Source organism: Argentina silus (assembly GCF_951799395.1).
Source record: "Argentina silus genome assembly, chromosome: 1".
Classification (NCBI taxonomy): Eukaryota; Metazoa; Chordata; class Actinopteri; order Argentiniformes; family Argentinidae; genus Argentina; species Argentina silus.
In genome coordinates, this window is record NC_139655.1 from 8,419,991 (window position 1) to 8,442,619 (window position 22,629).

General features: G+C 43.2%; 1 protein-coding gene across 2 annotated transcripts; it reads right to left on the bottom strand.

Moving 5' to 3' along the window:
* Positions 1-831: 831 nt before the first annotated feature.
* Positions 832-21,452, bottom strand: epc1a (enhancer of polycomb homolog 1 a). Of its 2 annotated transcripts, XM_083679096.1 has the most exons (15): positions 21,217-21,452; positions 19,953-20,063; positions 11,913-12,072; positions 8,838-8,983; positions 8,456-8,662; positions 8,168-8,316; positions 7,186-7,342; positions 5,940-6,098; positions 5,686-5,775; positions 5,373-5,521; positions 4,690-5,075; positions 3,231-3,355; positions 2,979-3,120; positions 2,488-2,863; positions 832-2,304 (listed from the first exon to the last, which is right to left on the bottom strand). In XM_083679096.1, the coding sequence occupies exons 3-15, from the start codon at positions 12,010-12,012 to the stop codon at positions 2,232-2,234; spliced, it is 2,259 nt and encodes a 752-aa protein (XP_083535222.1). In that variant the 5' UTR covers positions 12,013-12,072; positions 19,953-20,063; positions 21,217-21,452; the 3' UTR covers positions 832-2,231. The 2 variants fall into 2 exon arrangements, with proteins under 2 accessions (XP_083535222.1, XP_083535221.1); XM_083679095.1 differs by lacking the exons at positions 19,953-20,063; positions 21,217-21,452 and adding an exon at positions 18,759-19,145.
* Positions 21,453-22,629: the final 1,177 nt, after the last annotated feature.

Genomic DNA, 22,629 nt, shown 5'->3' on the forward strand with positions numbered 1-22,629 from the left:
CATATAAAATAGCTAATCAAGTCAAGGTCTCTCATTACGCCATCCTGCACATTTGGCAAAGATAGAGAACAATTCCTTTCTTACAATCCTTAGTATTTGTTGTGTTCCCAATAACAACCAAATAATGAGGTTATACAAACTGTACTTCAGTAACCTTGTTTTTCCATTCCAAAATATTAGTGAGGTTTAGGTAATGTCCCATCTGCAAAGCACCATCACACAGTTGTACACACATGGACACACACGATAGTTCCCCTTCTGGGTAACCCATTTCAACTAGGGCATAGTGTTTACCTAGTGCCCTGTATTTGGGCAATAAAGCTAAAATAGATATTTGGGTTCTACATTCCAAGAGGATTTGAGATAAATGAATGAGACAATATAGCACACAACACCATCTCTTATTTGGTATTTTCATGTTGTGTCATTCAAATATAAAAATTGCATGTTTTATCCTGCACTTCACTTTTTTCTATAAAGTATATCAAAGATATGTAAAGATTAGGATTTGATCAAACATTCCTTATCTTTGTTTAATGACTGGCCCATACTCAGCTTACGTTACTTGGTCCAAATACTTTTTTCCCCAATTGGCATATAAATACAGGCTGTGCTCTCATTTATTAATGGTGAAAGAGATGCATGAACATATCCTAAAGAGAAGGGTGACATTATGGAACTGCCTAATGTGTATGGTGTGAAGTGCCAAAATGCCAATTTCACTTCACTGTCCAAATACTCACTGGATACTCTTGGCTGCGTGTTCATCAGTGTTCCCTCACTCACACACAGCAATGAAGTTCACACAAGAAAAGACAGCAGGCCAAATGATCCACATATAATGCCCTGGGCTTTATTGTCTTATTTTCGTGAGAGTTGTGTCACATTTTTTTTTCTTTTTAAATTCTTTTCAGCCTCCAGGTGGGACAAGAAAACCTCAAGGATAAATCCTGCCATTGGACTGGGCATTCAGATTCTGACACAGACAAGAAGTACTACTTGTAGCACTGTCTTTGTGCCTCACTCTTCACAGAAGAGAGCACGTATAATTCCCAAGGGAAGGCACCCGATACTTGTGGTTTTTGGCCTTGCAGCCGTCTGGAGATTATTTTCTTTTTCAAAAAAGAGAGGAAAAGGCAGCCTTTCTCCCTTTAAGCATTTTTTTGTCAAAAATTGGAATGACGATGATCTTACACTTACAGCAATTACTGCCATTCACCTCCCTTATCACCTATGCATGAACAAGTAACAAAAGAATGAAGTCTTTCAATACAAGAAGCTTACAATCAGTTTACCACAAGAACAGGAGAAAATACAAAAATAACTCAATTCTGTTTTACAAAACAAAAGTAGGGGGTGTTAAAAAAAATTGAGGGGACTCCCATTGCATGAAAACTAGGGACCAAAAAATCATACAAAAGCAGCATTAATAACCATCAAAATCATAACAGAAAAAAAAACAATAGTGCTTTGAATCAGAAGAGGCTTCTGGGAAGAGACTTCATCCCTATTTTGTTACTTGTATGGGGACAATGTAGAGATTTACCTCCCGGGAGTGAACCAGAGCCAACCTCCACCTCCGGCTCCCCGAAGAGTCTGTATGTATGTCACCATTTAATTCCACATGATCCACAGAGAATGGCAGGGACCCAAAGGGGGAACCTGCTTTGTGTTCACAATATACAAAATACCCAGGAGTCCGTAGCTACCTAACATTTACTACAGCACAGGAACCAATAAAGGTACAGTGTACAAATAAAAAAAGAAAATAAATCTGTAAACACAGCACAATAAATAGATAAAACAGCAGGCTCCGCACCATGCACATGTGATGAAACATTTTCTTCTCTATACAACTCTCACATCTCACACTCTGACCAGTTCATCGCTTTTTTCTTTCTTTTCATTTTATTCCCAAGTGCAAAACATCACAAATGAACAGTTCTGTATTCAAGTAACGTATATACAAGGGGTATTACAAATATGTAGTTACTGTACAGATACTAATTTGCCATATTCATAATTTACAGATGTCAATTTACTCTTATTAACAGTAACAAATAAAAAACAAAACATTTAAAAAGCATGAGAGATGAGAATTACAACCGAGTCCCCACAGTTGCCATGGAAACCTGTCCGTGTAGAGTCCCGCTGTCCCTTTTGCATTCCCAATGCTACGATGCACAGCACCTACAGAGTAGACTCAGAGCAGAGGGCATGGACCACGGCCACTACGTCACCTCCATGGCCACTGTGTTGTCCGCTATACTGTTCAGAGCTGGCTTGTCTTGATCGTGATTATCCCTGGGGGGGAGGGTGCAAACAAACAACGTCAACCGTTTAATTACACTTACCGACTAGACCCTGAAGCTTAGGCATGTATAAATGTGAACAAATTAGGGGCACTAAGTCAATCCAGCTAAGGAACAACCAAGACAGAGCAGACCCATCATATCAATAAACCTGTTGTGTTTGAATATGTCTCACCTGGACCCCATGTCCATAGAAGCGGCCCCGGTGACCTTGGGCATCTGACAGTTAGTGGTGGCGGCCAGCTTTAAGGCAGATGAGGGGACAACGTTGAGGGTCCTGGGTATGTGGCGCGTGCCCAGGGTGGTGGCGGGGGGCATGCTCAGACGGATGTTGTTCCCAATCAGAACCTGAGTGGTGGAATTGGCAGCGGTTCCGAGGTGCCCCAGCGGTGCATGGGCGTTGGGGGTGGATGCAAGTGCAGCGGTGGTGGGTGAAGGAGTGGTTGTGTTGGTGGAGGGCTGGAGGAAAGTGGGGGTTGTGGTGGGTGTAGACTGGTTGGTGTGGTGGGAGGCAGAGGTGGTGCTGGTGAGGTGTAAGCCCTTATAGATGCCTGCAGGAGGGGAAAACAAACAGACCTCGGCTGTCAGTACAATCACACACTTTATTTTGTCCCTTCATTTCATTTGTAGGTAAACTGCTGGGCAATACAGCAAAGGGCTGCTCACCTGAACCCGGGAGGACCCCGTTGACTCCACTTCCGAGCACCACTTCCTCCTTGGCCTTGAAGGCCATCAGCTGGTCCGTCGTCACCAGAGCAGAGGCGGCAAACTGGGCACTGGCCTGGTCCAACGTCTTAGACACTAGACACTGGAGAGGGACACGGACACAAGAGAGAAACATTGGACAACTGCTGAGCATATCAACCACTGGAAGACAGAGCAGCTTCGGAGCGGAGGTTGGTGTGTACAGGTGCTGACCTGTGGGTTGGGTGTTGTTGATACATCGTTGGCCTGCTGCTGCTGCTGTTGGATCTGCTCCAGCTGCTGTTTCTGCATGAGGGCCAGCTGCTCCTGGTGCTGCTGGTACTGCTCTGCTGTGAACGCTGGAGAGACAGGAGCAGGGTCACAAACACACACACACACACCTGGATTACAGCAGGGAATGGATCTAAGGTACACCCAAGTGAGTTTACAGTGGGGTCTTCTTCCGTCTACGGAAACTCCTCTTTCTTCCATGATTCAAAAATGCAGACACCAACAAGTACACTAGACCTACTGGGGCTGGTTGCTATAAGACTATGTAGCTAACCTGTGGCTTGTCTTGGGTTCCATTTCTCCACCCTTTTCCCTAAGTATGAACTTGTGCACTCCCCACGATTTGAATGGGACTGGACTGGCATTAGATAAGGTTAAGGTTGATAAAGGGGATGCAGCATAAGTCTCTGCTCATGAGGCATAAGTCTCTGCTCTCTGTGGCATGAATTATCTACATTAAAATAGCTTACTAAGACATCAGGAATGGAGCTTAACGTCATTCCCAAGAAAGACTTTACATCACAGATCTGAAACAAACCCCTGTGTAACCAGTTTAAGAGGATGCAGCTGCTCCTTCCCTTTCTCAACCTCTCAATGTATCCTCCCTAAACAGATTCAGATCTTCCTGCTATACAATAGAACAGAACTTAGACAAAGACAGCACCTGGGCACCATGACAAAAGGTAGGGCTATCAAGGTAGGGCCACATCTCCAGGTTGAGACACTGTGCACTCTGCTCCATCTCTTCTTCATAGAGCTTGGCTTCCATGCAGTTGCAGCATGTTTAGCATTCGGCAAGCTCTTCTACGGCCACTGACCATGACACAAATCGAGCGCGTCTTATGAATCGATTTACACAACACCATTTCTAATTGACTCCCCAAGTCAGGGGATGAGGAACTAATGTATTCTAATAAGGAAGCAGCCTATGAAGGCAGAATGGTCATTTGGTTTACAGCCAGTGGAGGCAGTCTGAAGGGACATCTACCTTTGAATGCCTCATGAGGATGGGATACAATTACAGCTTTAGCTAAAGAGGTAGCCCTCCAAGACATTTCTCCCTCCTTCACAGACTTGCAGGCACACATACACACAAAATCAACGAAACAATGGTAGCTCACAATTTCACGCATGACGACATTTTCCAATTACATCCCTCTCCACAGACACACATTCTCAAAGCCTGCTCAATTCTCAAATTCTGCTTCACACTAAAACCTTTAATGCTCTGCCAGAAAAAAACCCAGAAGCCATTTCAAAGACAAAGCTCTGAAGAGGTCAAACCAACCGCCTTTCCTGCCAACCTCTGATGCACATTTCCAAAGGGACAACCTGCACGTTGTAAACCCCCTAGAGCAGGGTCAGGGTGGGGCAGTAGGAACAGGACAACGAGTGTGCTCACCGGTTACAGGGGTGGACCCGGTACGGTTCTGGGAGAGTGTTCCACCAGCCAGCGTCCTGGGTTGTCCCGAGGACGTCCGGTTAAATCCCCTAAATCCTCTGCGTGACATGTCACTTCCACCCAAGGGGTGATGGGATAGCGTCCGTGGTCTAAAGTGCCTCCAGCGGCATGATTTAATGTTCAATAGAATCTCACTGAGGTCCACAGATGACTGGGAGGAGGGGGAAGGGGGGGTGTTGGTGCGGTCCGAGGTATTGGTTTCTGAGGTACTGGCAAAATTGCGGAGCGGAGCGCTTGGAGATGAGGCAAGTGGTTCAGGCTCAGGGTCTGAGTCCAGTCCGTGAAAAACACTGTCCAGGTCTGTATGTGCTCTGTCCAGCAAAACCCTGCAACACAATAAAGGACATGTTACAATTCCATCCAATCTATGCCCTTCAAGAGATGGTCAAATATTTTCCAAGTCCAGGGAAATATTTTTGGAGCCCAGCCCCATAATAACACGTCACCATAAAATAGCATTCTAGCATCCCTCAAAAGCCTAATACGTTATTTCCCCAATATAGCCTAGAAAAGGGGCTTGCTTCCAATCTTGTGTGAACAACAACTTCATCCTCTCTCTGACATACAGTGCAGACACGCAAACATGGAGGTTTCTCATTATTTGACATGGCTCACTGACTCACCTGCCCCCTCTGCCCATCCGGCGCCGTGCCAACCCTACGCAGCGCCTGGGCACTGTGAGGGACGTGAGGCAGTAGCGGAAGCGCGGGTCACCTAGCCCGCCCTCTGAGGGGCTGACCCAGGGCCAGTTGCCGCTCTGGTCCAGGCGAGACTGCAGGAGTGAGAGAGAGAGAGAGAGAGAGTAAGACAAAAGGGGACTGCTCCGTCAGTGCATTGATCCGGCCAGCAGAGCGGGGAAGAGAAACAGCCACTGCAGCCAGGTTGGCGACCGGTCATGAGGCTAAAAATAGAACAGAGTCACAGGAGGGCACTCACAGCGTAGTACTGACAGCCGGCCTTCCTCCGGAAAGCATAGCAGCCATCTGGGTCATTCTCCTCCTCTGCCTCAGAGGAACCTGAATGAATCTACACACAGTGAGAGGGGGGGGGTGCAGGTATGAGCATTGACAGAGGCAGCAGCAAAACAAAGTGACCGGTTACAGCAATCATTTCAATAAAATCTACAACTGCCAACAGCTACCATTACAAATCATTACTACTAATCATCATCATCTTGGGTGTGTGGGTACCTGGGAGAAGGCTTCGTCGTCTGAGCTGGGGAAGTCATACTGGTTGAGGTCCTTAGGATTGAACACAGAGGGGCCTGAATGTTGGGGTGCAGACAGAGGTGGGATTTTCTGCTTCTTTTCATATTTCCTCTTCGTTCTGACCACCTCCGTCTTCTCAGGCTGGAAAGAGAAACCAAGTCCTTAAACTACTGTCTATGTAATAAAGGGTATTTAGAGCCCTAAAGCCTATCTATAGATACATATTCTGACATCAAAGAGATGGTTTGTGATTTATTATTATTTTAACCATTTTTTAAACTATGTTTTCTACTTACCAGCAGTGCTGTTGATCAATTGGTTTTATTTTGGAACCTGTCTGTGATGTCATTCATATGGAGCGCCTTCACCAGATAGCATTTTCCTCATGAGCCACAATGCTAACGCAAGACACACAGGGCTACAAGTTGTCTAAAAAGCATCCAGAAGGTAATTTATTATTTTTTAATACCATCACTTTGAAGTCAAATTAACTTTGCATTCTTTACATTGTGGTGAAACTTATTTTTCTGTTGAAGTACACATAACATTGTAGCTACACTCAAGCTGAGACAGTGTAGAAAAAAATCACAAAGTAATGGATTGATTGAACATTAATTTGACTTCAAAGTGACGTTATTCAAAATTGAATTAGATTTGATGGACTGCCAACGCTTTACTATTAGTTGTAAGCGTCATGTGGCGTTTATTTGGATGCTTTTTAGACATAACTTGTAGCCCTGTGTGTCTTGTGCTAGCATTGTGGCTCATGAGGAAAATGCTATCTGGTGAAGGCACTCCATATGAATGACATCACAGACAGGTTCCAAAATACTATCCATCGATTAACAGCACTGCTGGTAAATAGAATATGTAGATATGGTTCAAAAATCCTGAACCATCCCTTTAAGTGAGTCATTGATATCCAGATGGAGGCATGCTTCAGATGCTGCAGCCCAGACAGATGGTCCCCTCCTCCCTCCCCAAAGACTTGGCCTCTCCCTCTAAACACTCTTTACAACTACTGGGGGTTAGTGAACTCCCATTCAACCCTCTAGAGTAAATGGGGAGGGGTCAAGTCAATGGACAAAATGAATGTAAAGGGACTCTAGGGAGTGGTGTGTGTGTGTGGAGGGGGGGGGGGGGGGGGGTAGCTGCCGGATTGGAGGTAGGTAAATGAGTCATAATGAGGGAAGTGACAGCTAGATGAGCAGCGGTCAGTCAGTCTCACCTTAGTCTTGTACTCCTTCATCTCCATGTGGTCTTGGTGTCTGTACTGGTTGCTGTTGGAAAGGGGAATGATGGGTATCGTGTAGACAGGCTTCACCAGAGCCCGCTGGGCCAGCGCCTCGGCCATGACCTCGCTACCAAAGTCAGGCATGCCGTTCCTGAGGAAGACAGGGAGAGGTAGGGCTTGTTTAGAAATCAGAAACCCACAGAAGCATAGTGGAGATCATTTACTATCATACCACCACCTGGGTCTCTGCCAGTGAAAAAGTGATTTAGCAAGGGAGCGCAAAAACATTTCAGGAATAGAATAGTCCACACTGAGAGCAAAAAAACATAGGATGCACAGACACCAGCATCTGATAACAAGGGGAAATTGAAATGTCACTACAAATCAAAAGCACTTCAGCAAAATAAGTCCAATTTAAGCTTGCAGTGACAGCTACTTTCAGAGGAAATCTATTCCATTCAGATGTCATGTTTAGATAGTGTGCCCCACTGGGGAACAGCAAAAATCGAACTAGAGCTCAAAAAATCGTATCCAGAAATATAAAAATCCAACAGCGTATACAGGCAAGGCTGGTTTTGAATGTAAAAGCTGACGAACACATTTCTGTGACCTTACCACACAAATAAGGTGAGCTCTAATTGATAATGCATGGAAAACACCATATACCATGATGCCCCCAATTAACATGAGCAGCAGAGCGCGACTCCATAAAATATACATGGATCTCCACCCACTGCCATCATACAGCCTGCCTCCTAATGGAGTCTCCTTGGGTTTTAAGGTTGACAAGTACCACAGGCCTAATCAGCCAAGCCACAAATCCACAATGGGCTGCCTGAACAATCAGAATGAAACCCAATGACAGCTGCAGCCGTTAACCTACAAACAGAGGAAATTAAACTTTTCATCCCATCATTCGTATCTGCAAGACAAATCCTCAACCCAAACGCCAGAGAGAGAACCTTCCAGGACTCACCTCTTCTCTACGATTTCAAGTGTGAGGTGCAGGAGCTCTCTCTTGCTCTTCTCCCTCCTCTTGATCATCTCCAGGATGGTGACGGCTCGGCTCAGGTCCCTGCGTAGCTTCAGCATCTTCTCATACGACGCCTCATCATTCTTGCGGTTCTGAGAAAACACATTTGAAAACACAGATAATTCAACTGTACTTGACCAACAGGACAAAAAAGTCAATGCAGTACGGATGCGGAGGGCTGTAGGAGCATAGACCTCTCCTCAGTCCACCATGCCCTGTTCCCCAACTCACCTTCCGGGTCTGCATCTTCTCCGTCCTCCTGCGGAAGGCCACGTAGGGGTCGCTTGTGCTGGAGCCGTCCCGTTTCTCCTGCTTCACAGTGGGGATGAGGGAGCCACTCTTGCAGTTTTTCCTCTTGCGGGTCCAGTAGTCAAAAACCTCCTTGATTAGCTCATCATCCTCTTTCAGAAGCAGCTTGGCCTCCTGGAGGCTCACAAGCTAGGGACAGGAAAACCCACATTAAATCCAACCATTCTCCAGTTCTCAAGTACTACATTCAGTACCACCATATTCCAGTACCATATTCTACCAGCTCCACTATACACAAGTACATCATGTAAGCTAAAGGTTATAGCTGGTTAATGAATTACACATTCACAGACTGGCAAACTACCTGCTGGCCACTGCCTTTCTCCAGACGGTCGATCATCTCCTCAAACTGCAAAAAGGTGATCTCAATCTTCTTCTTCAGCTTGTTCACAAATGACTCATCCTCTGAATCCAGGTCGTAGTCCGGCTGCTCTGTATCCAAACTGAAAGCTGCGAGGGAGGAGAACGGCTGTTAACATCTACAATTTGAGAATAAAAGCACGATCTTGCATGTTTCAAAATATGGTAAAATGGGACTTGTGTTTTAATTTGAGACTGGTATTGGTATTGCGGTTGGGATCCTGTTTGTAATTATTATAGAACAAACAATTTTATACAAACAATTTTCACTACCATTTCACTAAAATGAATTCAAGGTTCTTCCCAAAGAATGTAAGAGGGGCATTTCAGCAGTAGGTCATCTCTCCCCATCTCGGAGCGCACGCCGAGAGCTGTTGAATCATTCTACCAGCCGTCAAACAAAAGTCATTACATCTTTTCTCTGAAGCTCTCATACGAGCATAAATACACGTGACAGTGCAAAGAAGCAAGGGGAAATGTTTCAGCTGTATTTTGAATTAAGTGCATCTGTTTTGATAATGCGCCACCTCGTTCAAAGATCCTGGGGAGAACCCCGAATACTCCTTCCTCATCATAACATTTTCACAGACTTTTACGAGACTAGGGCTGTAACTAACGATTGTTTCGACTAATGGGCAAAACATTTTTCTCTCTTAAAACTCATGTAAAACACGTTACTTGAGGATGTATCATCATCATGACTGACTAGATAAAACGCACACCATTTTTTGTAGTAGGGAAATTAATTTCAGATAATACATAAGCTAAAAAATGAACGATGCTATGCCTTCAGCCCTACTTACCACCATTCGTTGACAATATGACAGTAACAATAGTCAAATACTGCAAAACCTATTTTAGTAGTCCGGGTGTTGATTTGCTTCAACCACGGAGTGCACACGACGCGTAATTGATACAGGCTATTATTGGAGACCAGCAGTAACCCCTGCGGCTGTTGCCAAACCACTGCTCTAATCTGCAACATGACTGACTGAGCTGAATATCCATCAACATTATAAGCCTACATCATAAATCAGCCTAATCCAGATTCATGTTTGATAGATATGGTAATTTATTATCGTTCCCATACAAGACTGCCGTAAACGATCTGTCAGACTTAAATAAATACTGGTAATGTCACAACAGTGGCTAAAAATCAAATGTGTCGCTATAATCATCATCTGCTAATATCAACGGAGGAAACTGTTGAACAATTTATTTTGACCAGGCTTTTATTAGGGACAGGAGCTTATTTGCTTCAATGTCACTTGTGGGCCGGTTACTGGAAGTTTTACGGTATGAATAATCAAGTGAAGTCTATACATGAAATATTCCTCAACATTTGGCTCTTTAACATTGCCTGAACCTAGCCAGCAGGCATCACTGATACATCACATCATACACTTCTTATTGCACTGTTGGAGGAGCCCAAGACTTAAGAATTTCATTGCCAGCGATTGCTCTGTAATTGTTGTGCATATGACAATAAAACCATCTTGAATCTTGAATTCTTGAATCTTGAAGGTATTACCTTCTGCATAAGACCATTTCATCATCGATCTAATGGGGAATTAGGCTACCACAAGAATAACTTCACATTTAAATAGAATGCCATAGGACCATCCCATAAGTTATTGATGTCAAGAAACCTAGACTACATGTAACTAATGTAAATACAGTCATGACGTAGCCACTAGTACATAGCTGGATGCTAGTTAGCTTGTCCAGATACACAACTGTACCACACTGAGCCAGTAGCTCCTAAGTACGTGTTTGCTAGCTCCGCAGGGCATAAATAATTAGAAAAACATTTCCATTACAAAATAAAAAACATTGCACCTTTTGATAAAAGTTGTGAAGTCATCTTATGCTAGCGGGCTAATGCTAGCCGATGGAATGCATTTCAACACTGACCATGCTTTGCCTCCCTCATCGTCTGCATTTTCTCTGGGATGTTTTCTCTTTAGACGTTGAAGGATAAACATGGTGCTATTATGAAACACCAGATCAACTCTGAAGTGCTCATGTTACCACTTATAATTCCTATACTTTGGATGGTCAGAGATATGGCGCTAGTCCCAAGTGGGGATACATTTCTGACCAATTACCACACAGTTATAGATTAGCGTTACTGACAGTTCTAAGAGTAGAGTGGGAGGCTAGTAAGGCTAGGACAAAGCCAAGTTATGTGTACTTTTATAACAACGTTTAGCAATCAAACACCCGCACCAAATGTTTCCACACACTTCTGTGATATGAAAAACCGAAAGGAAAAGTCGCTAATTCATATAATTTTGGTGTGAGTTGAGTTTTTGTAGAGTTTGTCTGGCCCTCCCATAGGTGACCTGTCTAAAAAAAACAGTGTTAGTCTCCTTATTGAGAATAAGCTCCAAAGATATTCAATTTACTCAACTTAATCGATTAAATTGTTGCAGCCCTATCCTAGAGACTCATTTTCAACAGCTCTCTATGACCATGGAAACCCTGATCATACACAAAGACATCCATCCCTAAGAGGAAAAACAACCCTTGACATTTTTTTGCTGGGATGACAATCAGTACGGTAGTGCCACTGATGCCAACTCTACAAAGTAGAAACTTGCACACTTGCCCTGCCTTCTCCTCTGGTTCTACATACAGGCTCTTTAGAGATATGGAATGGGGCTGCAAGATGGTCCCATGGGCCTATAAGGTACATCCAGACAGAGTGCTCCACTCTCCCCCCCATCAGTCTGTGCCCGAGTGCTCTCTCTACCTCCCTGCCTGGGCCCTCCCTCTGAGGGAGCCGAGTCAAATACTTTTAGACAGCAGGACACCTCTGGGATCACACTGCTGCTATTAGAGACACCCCAGGGGCTGCCACAATCACTTAGACATAACTCTGGAACTGCAGAGTGCGTGGACACACACAAACACAACCGATGCGCCTGGTGCACTCAGACAACAGACTGAAACCGATCTGCTAACTGAAGACAGACACAGCTGACAAGATAAACCTACAGAGTAGCCTAATACTCACGCTGTATGTGAATGAGCTGCTTTGGCATCTTGAAGTCCCCTGGGTAGAGGGACTCGTAGTAGGCGATGTTGCTCTCTGCTTCCGGGACAGGGATGACCATGTTGTCGCGCTTCTCGCCATATACCTGCTGTGCCGAGATGGCCCGCTGGAGATGGTGCTCCTGTGGTGGGTGGGGAGTAAAAAACAGACATTCTTTACATCTACTGTACAGAAAACATGTTAAAGTGAGGCAATAACACACCACTCCACTGAGGCGAACGGAGACTAACACTGAAACTTGAAACAGGCTGCTTACCCCGTCTCAGCGGTATAGAATATTCAAGGTTTGCTTTCCTTTGCAATTTAACTGGAGGTCAGAAGTTCTATTGATTATTCTAATCACAATCTGACTCACACTAGCCTGCTTACTCCCATGAAGTGAAAGGCCCGCAACGTAATTTCAGCGGCAGCAGATGGACTACTCAACCAACCTGGCTGTCATCAGTTAACTATGAGAACATTTCACACAGAGCAGCCATGTCCAATTCACCACGCTCAACGCCAAACGCATCAGTGTAGAGTAGCACGAAGGGAAAGCACAACAACTGTGAGCCTGCAATGTGTGCTCACGCCATCTGCCCCAGTAAGCTAATCAACAAGAAGTGTGTGCAACAGCAAATAAATGCATTGGACATTAAAACAAACAAAGCTGAATTGGCATGTTATAGATATAAATGAGCAGGAACAAAAAAGAAAAGAAAAGAAAAGGAAAGCACTCTTGCTCCAATGCAAATCATTTATTGAAATGATAAGCACTGCCGTAGTCAAGGATTTAATTCAACTTGCTGCAGAGAAGATTGATATATATTTTTTTTGATTGATGATTTTTATACAAATTTATCTAGGCAAATTATCAGGCCAATGTGTGTGATGAATACAACATTAAAAGGGGCCCATCTAGTCATTCTAATTTCATTTTCAAAACATCCCTGGGTATCTAAAAAGTCAATGCTTACCAATTCTTTACCAGCCTACAGTGTCTCTTTATGTAGATTTAAGCAGCATTACTATTTGCAGTTTGATGTTTCACTATACTTTTGGTGTGTTAATTTGGCACAAGCTTTGTAAAATTGTTAGAAATTCTACTAGGCTAACAAGTTAGCGAACAGGTCGTTTTCCTAGCTTACATTTTAACACAACATTTTAAATGGTCAGTTTCATCTAGGTCTTGGCAGTTACCTTTACCTGCCTGGAGCTGTCACTGTGCACACTGCTAGTCCTGGCTAAAATGGGAGGGATGTGAAAGTGAAACAAATGATCCTATTGGTTTATTTGATTGAGGTGTACTTTGTTGTTATTGGTGTATTCAGATCCTCTGGTGACACAATAAGGGGGGCCAATACCATACCCATGGAAAACAAGGTAGAATTTGAGGCACACTTTAAACTGATCTCATTTAGGGACAGTCAACATACTTTTCACAATTTCAGTGTTACATCAACTGGCTACATTTTTGACTACATGTCTCCTTTAACATAGGGGGAACAAACAGGTCTTCAAATCATCTAATAAAACAAATCATGAAAATCCAGATCACATGAAAGACAACTGAAAATCATTTGGAAGGAAATCCACAATAGCAGCCTTATCCAAGGCCAAGAGACAACGTGACAACGAAACCATATTGAGAGGATTGACTGTTGGTTTAGTAATGTGATACTGCCCCGACAGGATGTCCATATCAGATATGGCAGCTTAAAATAAACAAAGAATAAAACTTAATGAGCTGTTTTAGCTTGATGAAGACCACATGGGCTGTCTGCTCAAGTGACTGTTCAGCAAAGCCCAAATCAACCCCCCCCTGCGACCATGAGCTCAGCATGCAGCATTTGTACACAGTCCCTATGACACTCTGATGAACCCTGGGAAGTGACAACTTGCATAAGGAAGCAATTAGAACAAGGCCTGAGTCAGACTTCCCTTTGCACGCTTCTTTGGATAACGTTCGGCTGCGACCAACTCTAGCCTGAACTGGCATTGACCTGAGGATATCCTAATCATTCACAGCTGCTAGACTCTGAGCATAGTGCACTTCCATTACAAAGGGTTGTGGGGATAAATGGGAGTTTATATTGTGAATAGGACAGCCAGGGATTGAAACAACCTTGAAATGAAAGAGAATGCTTATATTCAGGTAAAGTGCATAGCAGGCGGTCATACAAGCAGAGGCCGGTGCAATTTGGCGGATAGTAAGAAAAGTAAAAAAGAAAAAGAAAAAAAAGAACCCCCCCCTCCACCATATTCCAATGACACTATCTAAGCCTGTAGCATATGACATCCATGACACCACATAAAGCATGCTGTAAAAAGCAGTAACATGCACCTATGTGAGCAGTTTGCCTGTGGCCAAGCAGGACACTTCTCACAGGAGAGGTCCAACAGCCGAGTTAGATCTCCACTGCTGGCCTGGTCAAATGTTGCTACCTTCCTAATCATGGATTTTCATCTTTCACACATAAGCTCATTAATTGACTACTGGTAACCTATGAACAGAAATTAAACACCCAGATATCGACACAAAATGTGTCTGGTCTTCCAGCAGGTATTGTACCCGGGCTGATCAATATTGCCTAAAAGTCATGTCGATATTTTCTGACTTTGGGGCGATACACAATATACATCTTGATATTCCATATATTTCCTTATAGCCTGTATGAGGCTTAACATTCTTTTTAAATATATATTTCTGTATGTTCACAGAACACACCTGCAGAGCTTTTGCCTGAAATAAGGAAAATTACACAATTACAGTTTATTTCTATGAGTTCTACCCTACCCATGTAGATAGCTGAAACAAGCTCAGTTTCTTCAGAAACTCACTTTCTACAAAAGTAAATCAAGTTGTGCCGAGGTCTTTATTATTAACAGAACCCAAACACAACCCTGAAGATTTTATGGCACAGAGATGTGCAAGACTTCTCTGTGCAAAGATCCTCCATTGTGCTCTGTTCTCCCACGAACAACACTCATGCCATCAACTGCGCTCCTCTGAAACATGAATCAGCAGGTAGTGCGTGGCCATGGCTCCAGCGGGCCTACGCAAATGCAAACGAAAAAGGTATCACAGAAGGGAGAAACAAGAAACAAAATCCATATAATGAAATGCCCGAAAAAAACTATAGTAAAATGCCCTAAAACTTGATACTCACAATAGAGCTCATGGTCATTTTGTTCATACTCAATATACCACCCAGCCCTATATTGTACTCAAAGACTCACAGCCAGTCTGCTTAGTCAGGAGATGGCTTCTATGACACAAGTACATGACAGTGGGATCCGAACTAGTGGGAGACACATTACCCTAACCCTATTCCCTTGCATTTAAACCAAAGGCTTCAAATGTAACCTATTTAAACAGTCCACACCATATCCAATGCTCTGGTAGTTCAACAAAAAGTAGGCCTCATTTAGACTCCAGCACCCATTCTTTAGAATATGGTACAGGGTAACCCTAGGTAACATGTATGTTACAGGTAACATGCATGTTCACTTCTAAAGGTAAGCAGATGCACAAAAGAGGTCACACTATACATTAAGTTGCCCCTACACCTGTGTAGTAACAAATTACTCTAGCAACAACACTATGAAGATGCTGTTAGTTTGGTTTGTGTTACACAAGTGGAATAGGAACCTTATTCCAGCTGTGCAACAAAACACACTGCTCAACCCCATATAGGCCTACCATATAACTACCCACCTACTCAAGTTTTGCGGTAAATTAAATCTTACATCTGTCAACATGACAGACGAGGTTGAAAAATGAGAGTGAGTTTTTACCCGTCATTATAGTTATAATATCTGCCCAGGTGAAATCACAGAGAAGTCAGTGATTAGAACTCGCTATTGCATTGCGTTGGCAAAACTAATGTGAAGTGTCACCCTATTTTAGGAGAGGTGAGCGAATTCATGCTTCAAGCTAATTTGCACCAGTGCAACATCAGCTAAAATGCAATAGAATGAAGGCATACCATCTCTGTGGACCAGGGATGACTCTGGTATGGACATTTAGTGTCAATCATGACAGCAGCAGTTACGTCACAGCAACGGAGAACTAAACCAATGGTCATAGATTATTTGCCATTTTAATTGTGGCTTCTTTTGCGGCCATATTTTTTGTTTGTGACCAATGGCATCTGTGCCTACTAGTAAACATTAAAATGTTCAGTGCTAGGCCACTACATGACTCAAATGTGAAGTGCAATTCAATGTGATGTGTTTCCAAAAAACTGAGTCATGTTCCTCTTGAGGGGTTACAAAACTCATTGTATGAGAGCTTAGACGTTCATGACATTTCAGCTTCCACTCACCCTCCATACTTCCCATCACCCATTTCACACATATTAAACAGTTTCTGGCCGATCCATTCAGAGAGGCAACATTTTATAATAAAAAAATGATGCCAAATGCACAGAAAACACATACAAATTATTTTGAAACAATCAACGTATCCAAGTGGACACGGCATTATCGGTTGAGCCACCTATTTAGCTCAAGTTACCCTGGGTAGATCCCAAATGTTACCAAAATAAGTCTGCTTTCATGATTTCACCCCCCACACACAGTTATGGTAAGAGTAGCAGGCCATAACCATCTTCACTCTAGAGTGTGAAGGGTCTAAGAGAGTCACATGCGTAATTCAATAAACTGCATAAAACATCATAGTGCTCAGAGATATAAAATATGCATGCTGTTGAGCTAGGCCTAGCCTATATGATTTCAGATTTGCTCTCATTCAACCAATCCAAATCTGAGCAACTAGTGCTTGGCCAGGGGCAGCAGGCATCCTTTTAGTCCGGTCTGCTCTAGCTCCACAGGCTTCCCAGCCCGCACAGGAGAGGATGTGGGTCAGGAAGCCATGCATATCACTTGAGCCCCTGTAGTAAAATAGCCTCTTTATCTCCTGTCACTCCAGGCGGTTACATAACAGAGCACAGGCGGAGAGAGGGCTGCTGGGATTCTGCTGACTGCACCCATGTCTGTCCCTCCCTCCCTCCCTCCCTCCCTCCCAGTGTTTGGGTTCCCTGACGCATCACAGCACAGGGAGGCCCTCCTTATGCTTAAGTGAGGTAAGGACAGACCATTTCATATCAAATTCTGGCAATTTAGCTTTAAATTAAGTTACCTCTACGCCTATGGAGTAATACAAATTACTCTAGAGACAATTGTATTAACATGTTGTTGCATGGTATTTTGGTAGGCCAATTGTATGACATGTATTTGAGCAGTTTATGGTACACTAAGCACTCAACTCCATTATGCCAATCAAAGCAATTGCTAATGCAGGCTTATGTTTAACAGCTCCTAGCAACATTATCTTGCTACTGGATTCATTACAGATTTTCTACGCAGGTATGAGGGGACTGGAAAAAGAAAGGGAAACATCTATTAATCTTCTACTGAAACAACTTTAAATTTAAAATGAAACCAATAGGCAAAGTCAATGCAAAAGCAGACCCCTAATGATTGAGTTGTATTTCATGATCCACTACTCATTTGTCTTGACCCGTCTTTCAGATGAAGGGTTGTGGTGTAAGAGCTCAAGCATGCTCCATATTTTTTCTACCACTTCCAATGCACATCAAACTGCCTTTTATTGAATTGCTCAGATATTATAAGATATGTGCATTAGAATATTTCATGTCTGTATATAAATAGGCCTAGGTCTAATAGCAATATTAACAGAAAAATCTGTTTAAATGTCATAATGATCACAAAACAAACCCATCAGGACTGTCATTGAGATGGCTCTTGATAGGTAGTTATTACAGTATCTTGGTTCCAAAGGGGTCACAAATGAGAGACTTTAACACATGATCAAAAACTTGCCATGGTTTGTTTTGGATTATAATCAAAACTGGGTCAGTTATTTGCGTCAGGCCCCTTGACACAGCAGACTTACTAAACGTGTACACACCCTTACTACACACGTCTTCCACATTCATAGGGAACTAGCTACTTAATGTCCCTTTACAGATAACTTCACTGCTTCTACGATAGTCACATCGAATAATGTATGCCAGCAAACTGTATCCAACATTGCTGGCAGTTCGCAAAACATGGCCTTGAAACGTGTAATAAACTAGCTGTGAATTCACTTTGGTTGGTTTTGACTACAGTAGCTCATAGTAGTAGCTATACTTCTGATAGGAGATGTAGCTGAACTACATGGATGACCAGTGAGCCAGCAAGCAAAATAGCCAATCCAGCGTAGAAATATACTATACACACGATAGTATGCTGTCCGAGCCTTAGAAGTGGACCCGTTGTCGCGCGCATGATGACACCTGGCTAAGCTACTCGACTGCATAGATACAGGTATGCACAGCGGCTATGAAGCTAGTCGGTAAAATGATGGCACGCGCGCACATGACTGTTTATCTTGAGCTGTCATTTCGCGTATTTTGCTGTCAAAACATGCTGAGGAGATGTTGGCTCAGTGTCTCCCCCTTGCAAATGTTCATGGCAAGTGCACCACTTCAAGGCCCATCCCCAACTGTCTTTACCAAAGAGAAAGTCAACAAAATGGTGGATGCGAAACGAGTCACGTGACTCCTTTGTGCTTTTCAATGTAATTTCAAGCGATATAACCGGTGACAACACGGTTTATGAATCCAATATCGAACCAATACACCCTTACAATTACGTTCACGGTAAAATTGCCATGTAAAATGATGAATTCGTCGCAATCTATCGTGTACACGAAAAACAGACATGGCGTCCATTTTGTGTAATCTTGCGCAGGCAAGACAGGGCACCCCCCATATTGTGAAAATATGGCAACAATTCCAGAGTAGCGGTAAAACATACCGATTCCTCCTCCTTTTCCATTCCAGTTGGCATTTGCGGCACTGCCCGGTTGATAGAGGCATATTCGTGCAGGTCAGGCAAGTCCTCGCAGCGGAAGACGGGGAGAGGCTTGGTAGCGTCCAGCGCCCGTGCCCGAAACGACAATTTACTCATTTTATAATGTAAGATGCAGCATAAACCTATCCGATCTCCTAAGAATAGCAACAGATCTAATTTGAGTTCTCATGGATGGATCTGTGACGTTCTCCAGTAGTCAACCGTTCGATTGATAACAGGACAGGTCTGTGGCGGTGCGAACGGAGCCGGGCAGGCCCGGATCTTGGTCGCTCTCTTTCGGTCTCTTTTTTCCGAGGCTCCGCTCTCCCTCCCTGGATCAGTACGCCATGGCAAACATGGCGGACATTACAAACTCTAGCAGCTCTCCGTTCGCTCCTAGCGGCCCAACCCCCCGATCACACAACAGCCATTCCCACACGGTTTCGGGCGCGTGCGCGCTCGCGGTACTGTGAGAAGGGGTGTGTACTTCACACGCTCCCCCTGCGTTGTTGAGTGGACTGGAGAGGATGCATAGTGCGCGATACCAGGGGACGAGATCAAATATCATTAATAAGTCTCTACATAAGCCTACATTTCCTACAACCGGCAGACCTGACGCATTTATGTATATTTTGCACTTCTCAAAAGTAAACCATAGAAACAACTGTATCAATCTGATCTCATCTGCGACCTCGAGATGTTGATGCATTATATTCATATTTATAAAGAAATAATAATATATATATATATTCATAACTAAGTATAGATAACTGTGTGCAATGAATGTATTAAATAAAGAAAAGTAAACTACGACCACTTGACAATGCATGACCAAAAAAACCATAATGGACTGCTATGACACATTTGTCCAATTGTAAGTGAATGGCGCACTCTTGTGGCGTAACATGTAATAACTCTTTATAAACATGGGCATGATTGACGTCAACCGTGCTGGTCTGGCAACACAAAAGTTAGCGAACTTTCCACTAATATGAAATAAAGCATATATAGTCCAGCCCATATACATATATAAATAATGTTACTGTTTAAAACATTTTAAGTGCATAATACGAAATTCAACTAGACGGCGTTTGTTCTAACGTCAATAAAAACAGAGCAGAGGAACTTGGCAGTAATAGGATGAATATAACAGCTTACCTGTATTTAGGGAGGTAATTAGTCCCGCCATAAATGAGAGTGCATGATCCAAATGGAGAGTACATATTTTCATGTTCATCATCCATTTGGGGAAGATAAGTTTGTGGAGGCCTGTAAAGCAGAACAAATAGTAAAGACAACGAGTAAGAACCAAAAGGCAGGGTGGTATTTTCTCTTTCTCTTAGCTGCAACGCATTCCCTGTTGGCTCAGCCCATCTGTGGTATTGGGTCTTAATACATCAGAGGAGGCTGGTGGACGGAGAAATCGGAGGACGGGCTCATTGGAATGAGGAATGGCATCAAACACGTGTTTAATACCGTTCCATGCATTACAATGAGCGCGTCCTCCAATTTCTCCCTCCAGCAGCCTCCCCTGTACTACATATTGAATCATCCTTATCCTATTCAAAAACTGCACATGCGGTCATTAAAGTCTACGAGGACGTGGGGGCGCTAGAATGTAAATACATTGTAACCCTATTGAAAAGTAGGTTTTACACCCACTTACCCCCCCCCCCCACATATCTACGATCCGCCCTTTTGAAAATGATGAAATAGTCAAAACTGATATGAAATTGTCCAAATGAATACATTTCATGTAGATCAGTGAACTAACATTAGCTCGCAATAGCGCCACCACCACCACAGACTATTCTCTCCGCTGATAACACACAAGCCCACAAGAAGTATTTTAAGAAATAGTAATCAAGTCAAATACAATTCCTGGCTTTGCCAAGATAGACATTCCTGATCCAACTTTGTAAAATACATAGATAACTGATTTGTCATGTGCGAGAAGAACGGGAAAAAAAGCTAGATTGAGGAAGTGGCACAAGGATGCACATTTTACAACAATTAGCATTCGATTTGGCACATAGCTGCCTGCCTTCAAATTGCGTGGGGCCATCCAGCTTACAAACTAGCCAGCTAACAAAATGTGATAGATTTGCTCGACAATCATCGAATTACGGGATTCAATGTTGTTACCACATTCTCGCTATAACAAGCAAACAAATTCATTGTTTGACCGTAGGAAATTATAACTACACTCGCTCGCGAACTTACTAAGCAAACATGGCATGCCATGGCAGGGTTGAAACGAGGGGGAGGGGGGTGGTCGAACGAATACTACCCTGCTAAGCTAACTAGCTACAAAGATACTCAAACTTGTCAAGACTAAATAATTATAACACAACAATGTTTCATTAAATCAGCACTAACTCCACAGTGTAAAGGGGGACAACACGGACAAAGTGCAACTTACCAGTTAATCCACCAGGGAAGACGATGACAGTTCTTGTCGACATGACGAATAAACCAGCTAGCATAGCTATATAGCTTAGCTAACAAACGAGCAATCAACGTAGCTATGCAGTATTGCCCGGGTTTCCTCTCAAATTATGTGTGTTGATTCTAAAAGTAGAGCTGTCGTAGATGCCGTAGTTTGTTAGAAAATTGCAGTTGGCTAGGTGTTGCGAAAAATTAGTTTGTCGAAAAGCATTGAGGCTGACCAATTCAGAATGGGGTTAACAACTTTGCTATGGCAAACAGACGGTTCGTGATTGGACAGCGAGTGGCACCAATCACCTGTGGAGAGCTCGGGGATGAGCTCATTCTTGTGTTGTTGCTCTATCCCAGTTTAGGAAAGTGTAGATCAGAGATCATACAATTCTTATAATTCTATTGTGTAGATTACCATGTTGTTGTACGAATGTAATTTAATCAGTAGAATGTTATCAAATAATGTCATATGGTAAATTGTATGTATCTAAAATCCTCCCATTCATGTATTAATTAAAGTAATCAAGAAATTGCTATAACAAATTACCAGTAGTAAAATGTATTTTAATCAATGGATGTGACAAGAACAATATACAATTCAGAGTAAACATAGGGGAGCCAAAGTGAAACTATCCATACAATCTTTGAGTAAGCACATAAGGAGCCTGTTACTGGAAGAGTCTGTGGAGTAGCCATAGTGCAGAGATCAGATTCAGTGCAGCAAAGATATCCCTCGATATAGGCTACTGTTGCAGTGTTATGCAACATTCCCTCTCTTCCCAGGGGAAAGGGGGAGGGCTGGCCTCTCTTCCTGTCCCCTCACATAAGCATTCATGTGTAAAACTCCCTGCTGCATTCAGCTATGTCTGCTATGGGATGGGCTGACACTGTGCAGCCCACATTGCCCATATCAGACACACCTGAGAGAAAGTGTTGAAGGAGGAATATGGAATTATCCTCTAATCCACCTCCTCCTCTTGGCTATAAGAGCTCTGCCCGCCTGCATAGTATCACCTAGAGAGGAGGCTTGCACAGCTGTGATTATTAATATCGCGTTACTAATCAGTCAGCAAGGTCAACAGCAGCCATCTGTGTAGGCCTGTATGAGAAACTCTGAATGAGAAATATCTATCTAGAAGGGATTCACATAATCATGTAAATATCAAAAGCCACAGAGCAAAGGAGTGAATCTTTCCTTATAACCTTGTGCTCCTAAGATACTGTAGCCTCAGTCACTCACTAACTTTAATGACAACACATAGCACTATTGTCTCCTATTGTTTGTGGGGTTTTTTGTATTTCTACAATGGTAAAGGGTGCTGGTTGATTGATTCAACAATATAGCGTTACTTACACCAATAGTAAACACTGGACATCATGTGTTCACAAACAGATG

What these genes read in the sequence shown, in the direction of transcription:
- epc1a (XM_083679095.1), bottom strand. Translation starts at nt 18,911, where the DNA reads ATGAGTAAATTGTCGTTTCGGGCACGGGCGCTGGACGCTACCAAGCCT. An exon ending in GCAGCTCATTCACATACAGC is followed by an intron (nt 8,984 to 11,912) that starts GTGAGTATTAGG and finishes CCTCCCTCGCAG; the next exon opens with CTTTCAGTTTGGATACAGAG. An exon ending in TGAAGGAGTACAAGACTAAG is followed by an intron (nt 6,099 to 7,185) that starts GTGAGACTGACT and finishes TTCTCTTTCCAG; the next exon opens with CCTGAGAAGACGGAGGTGGT.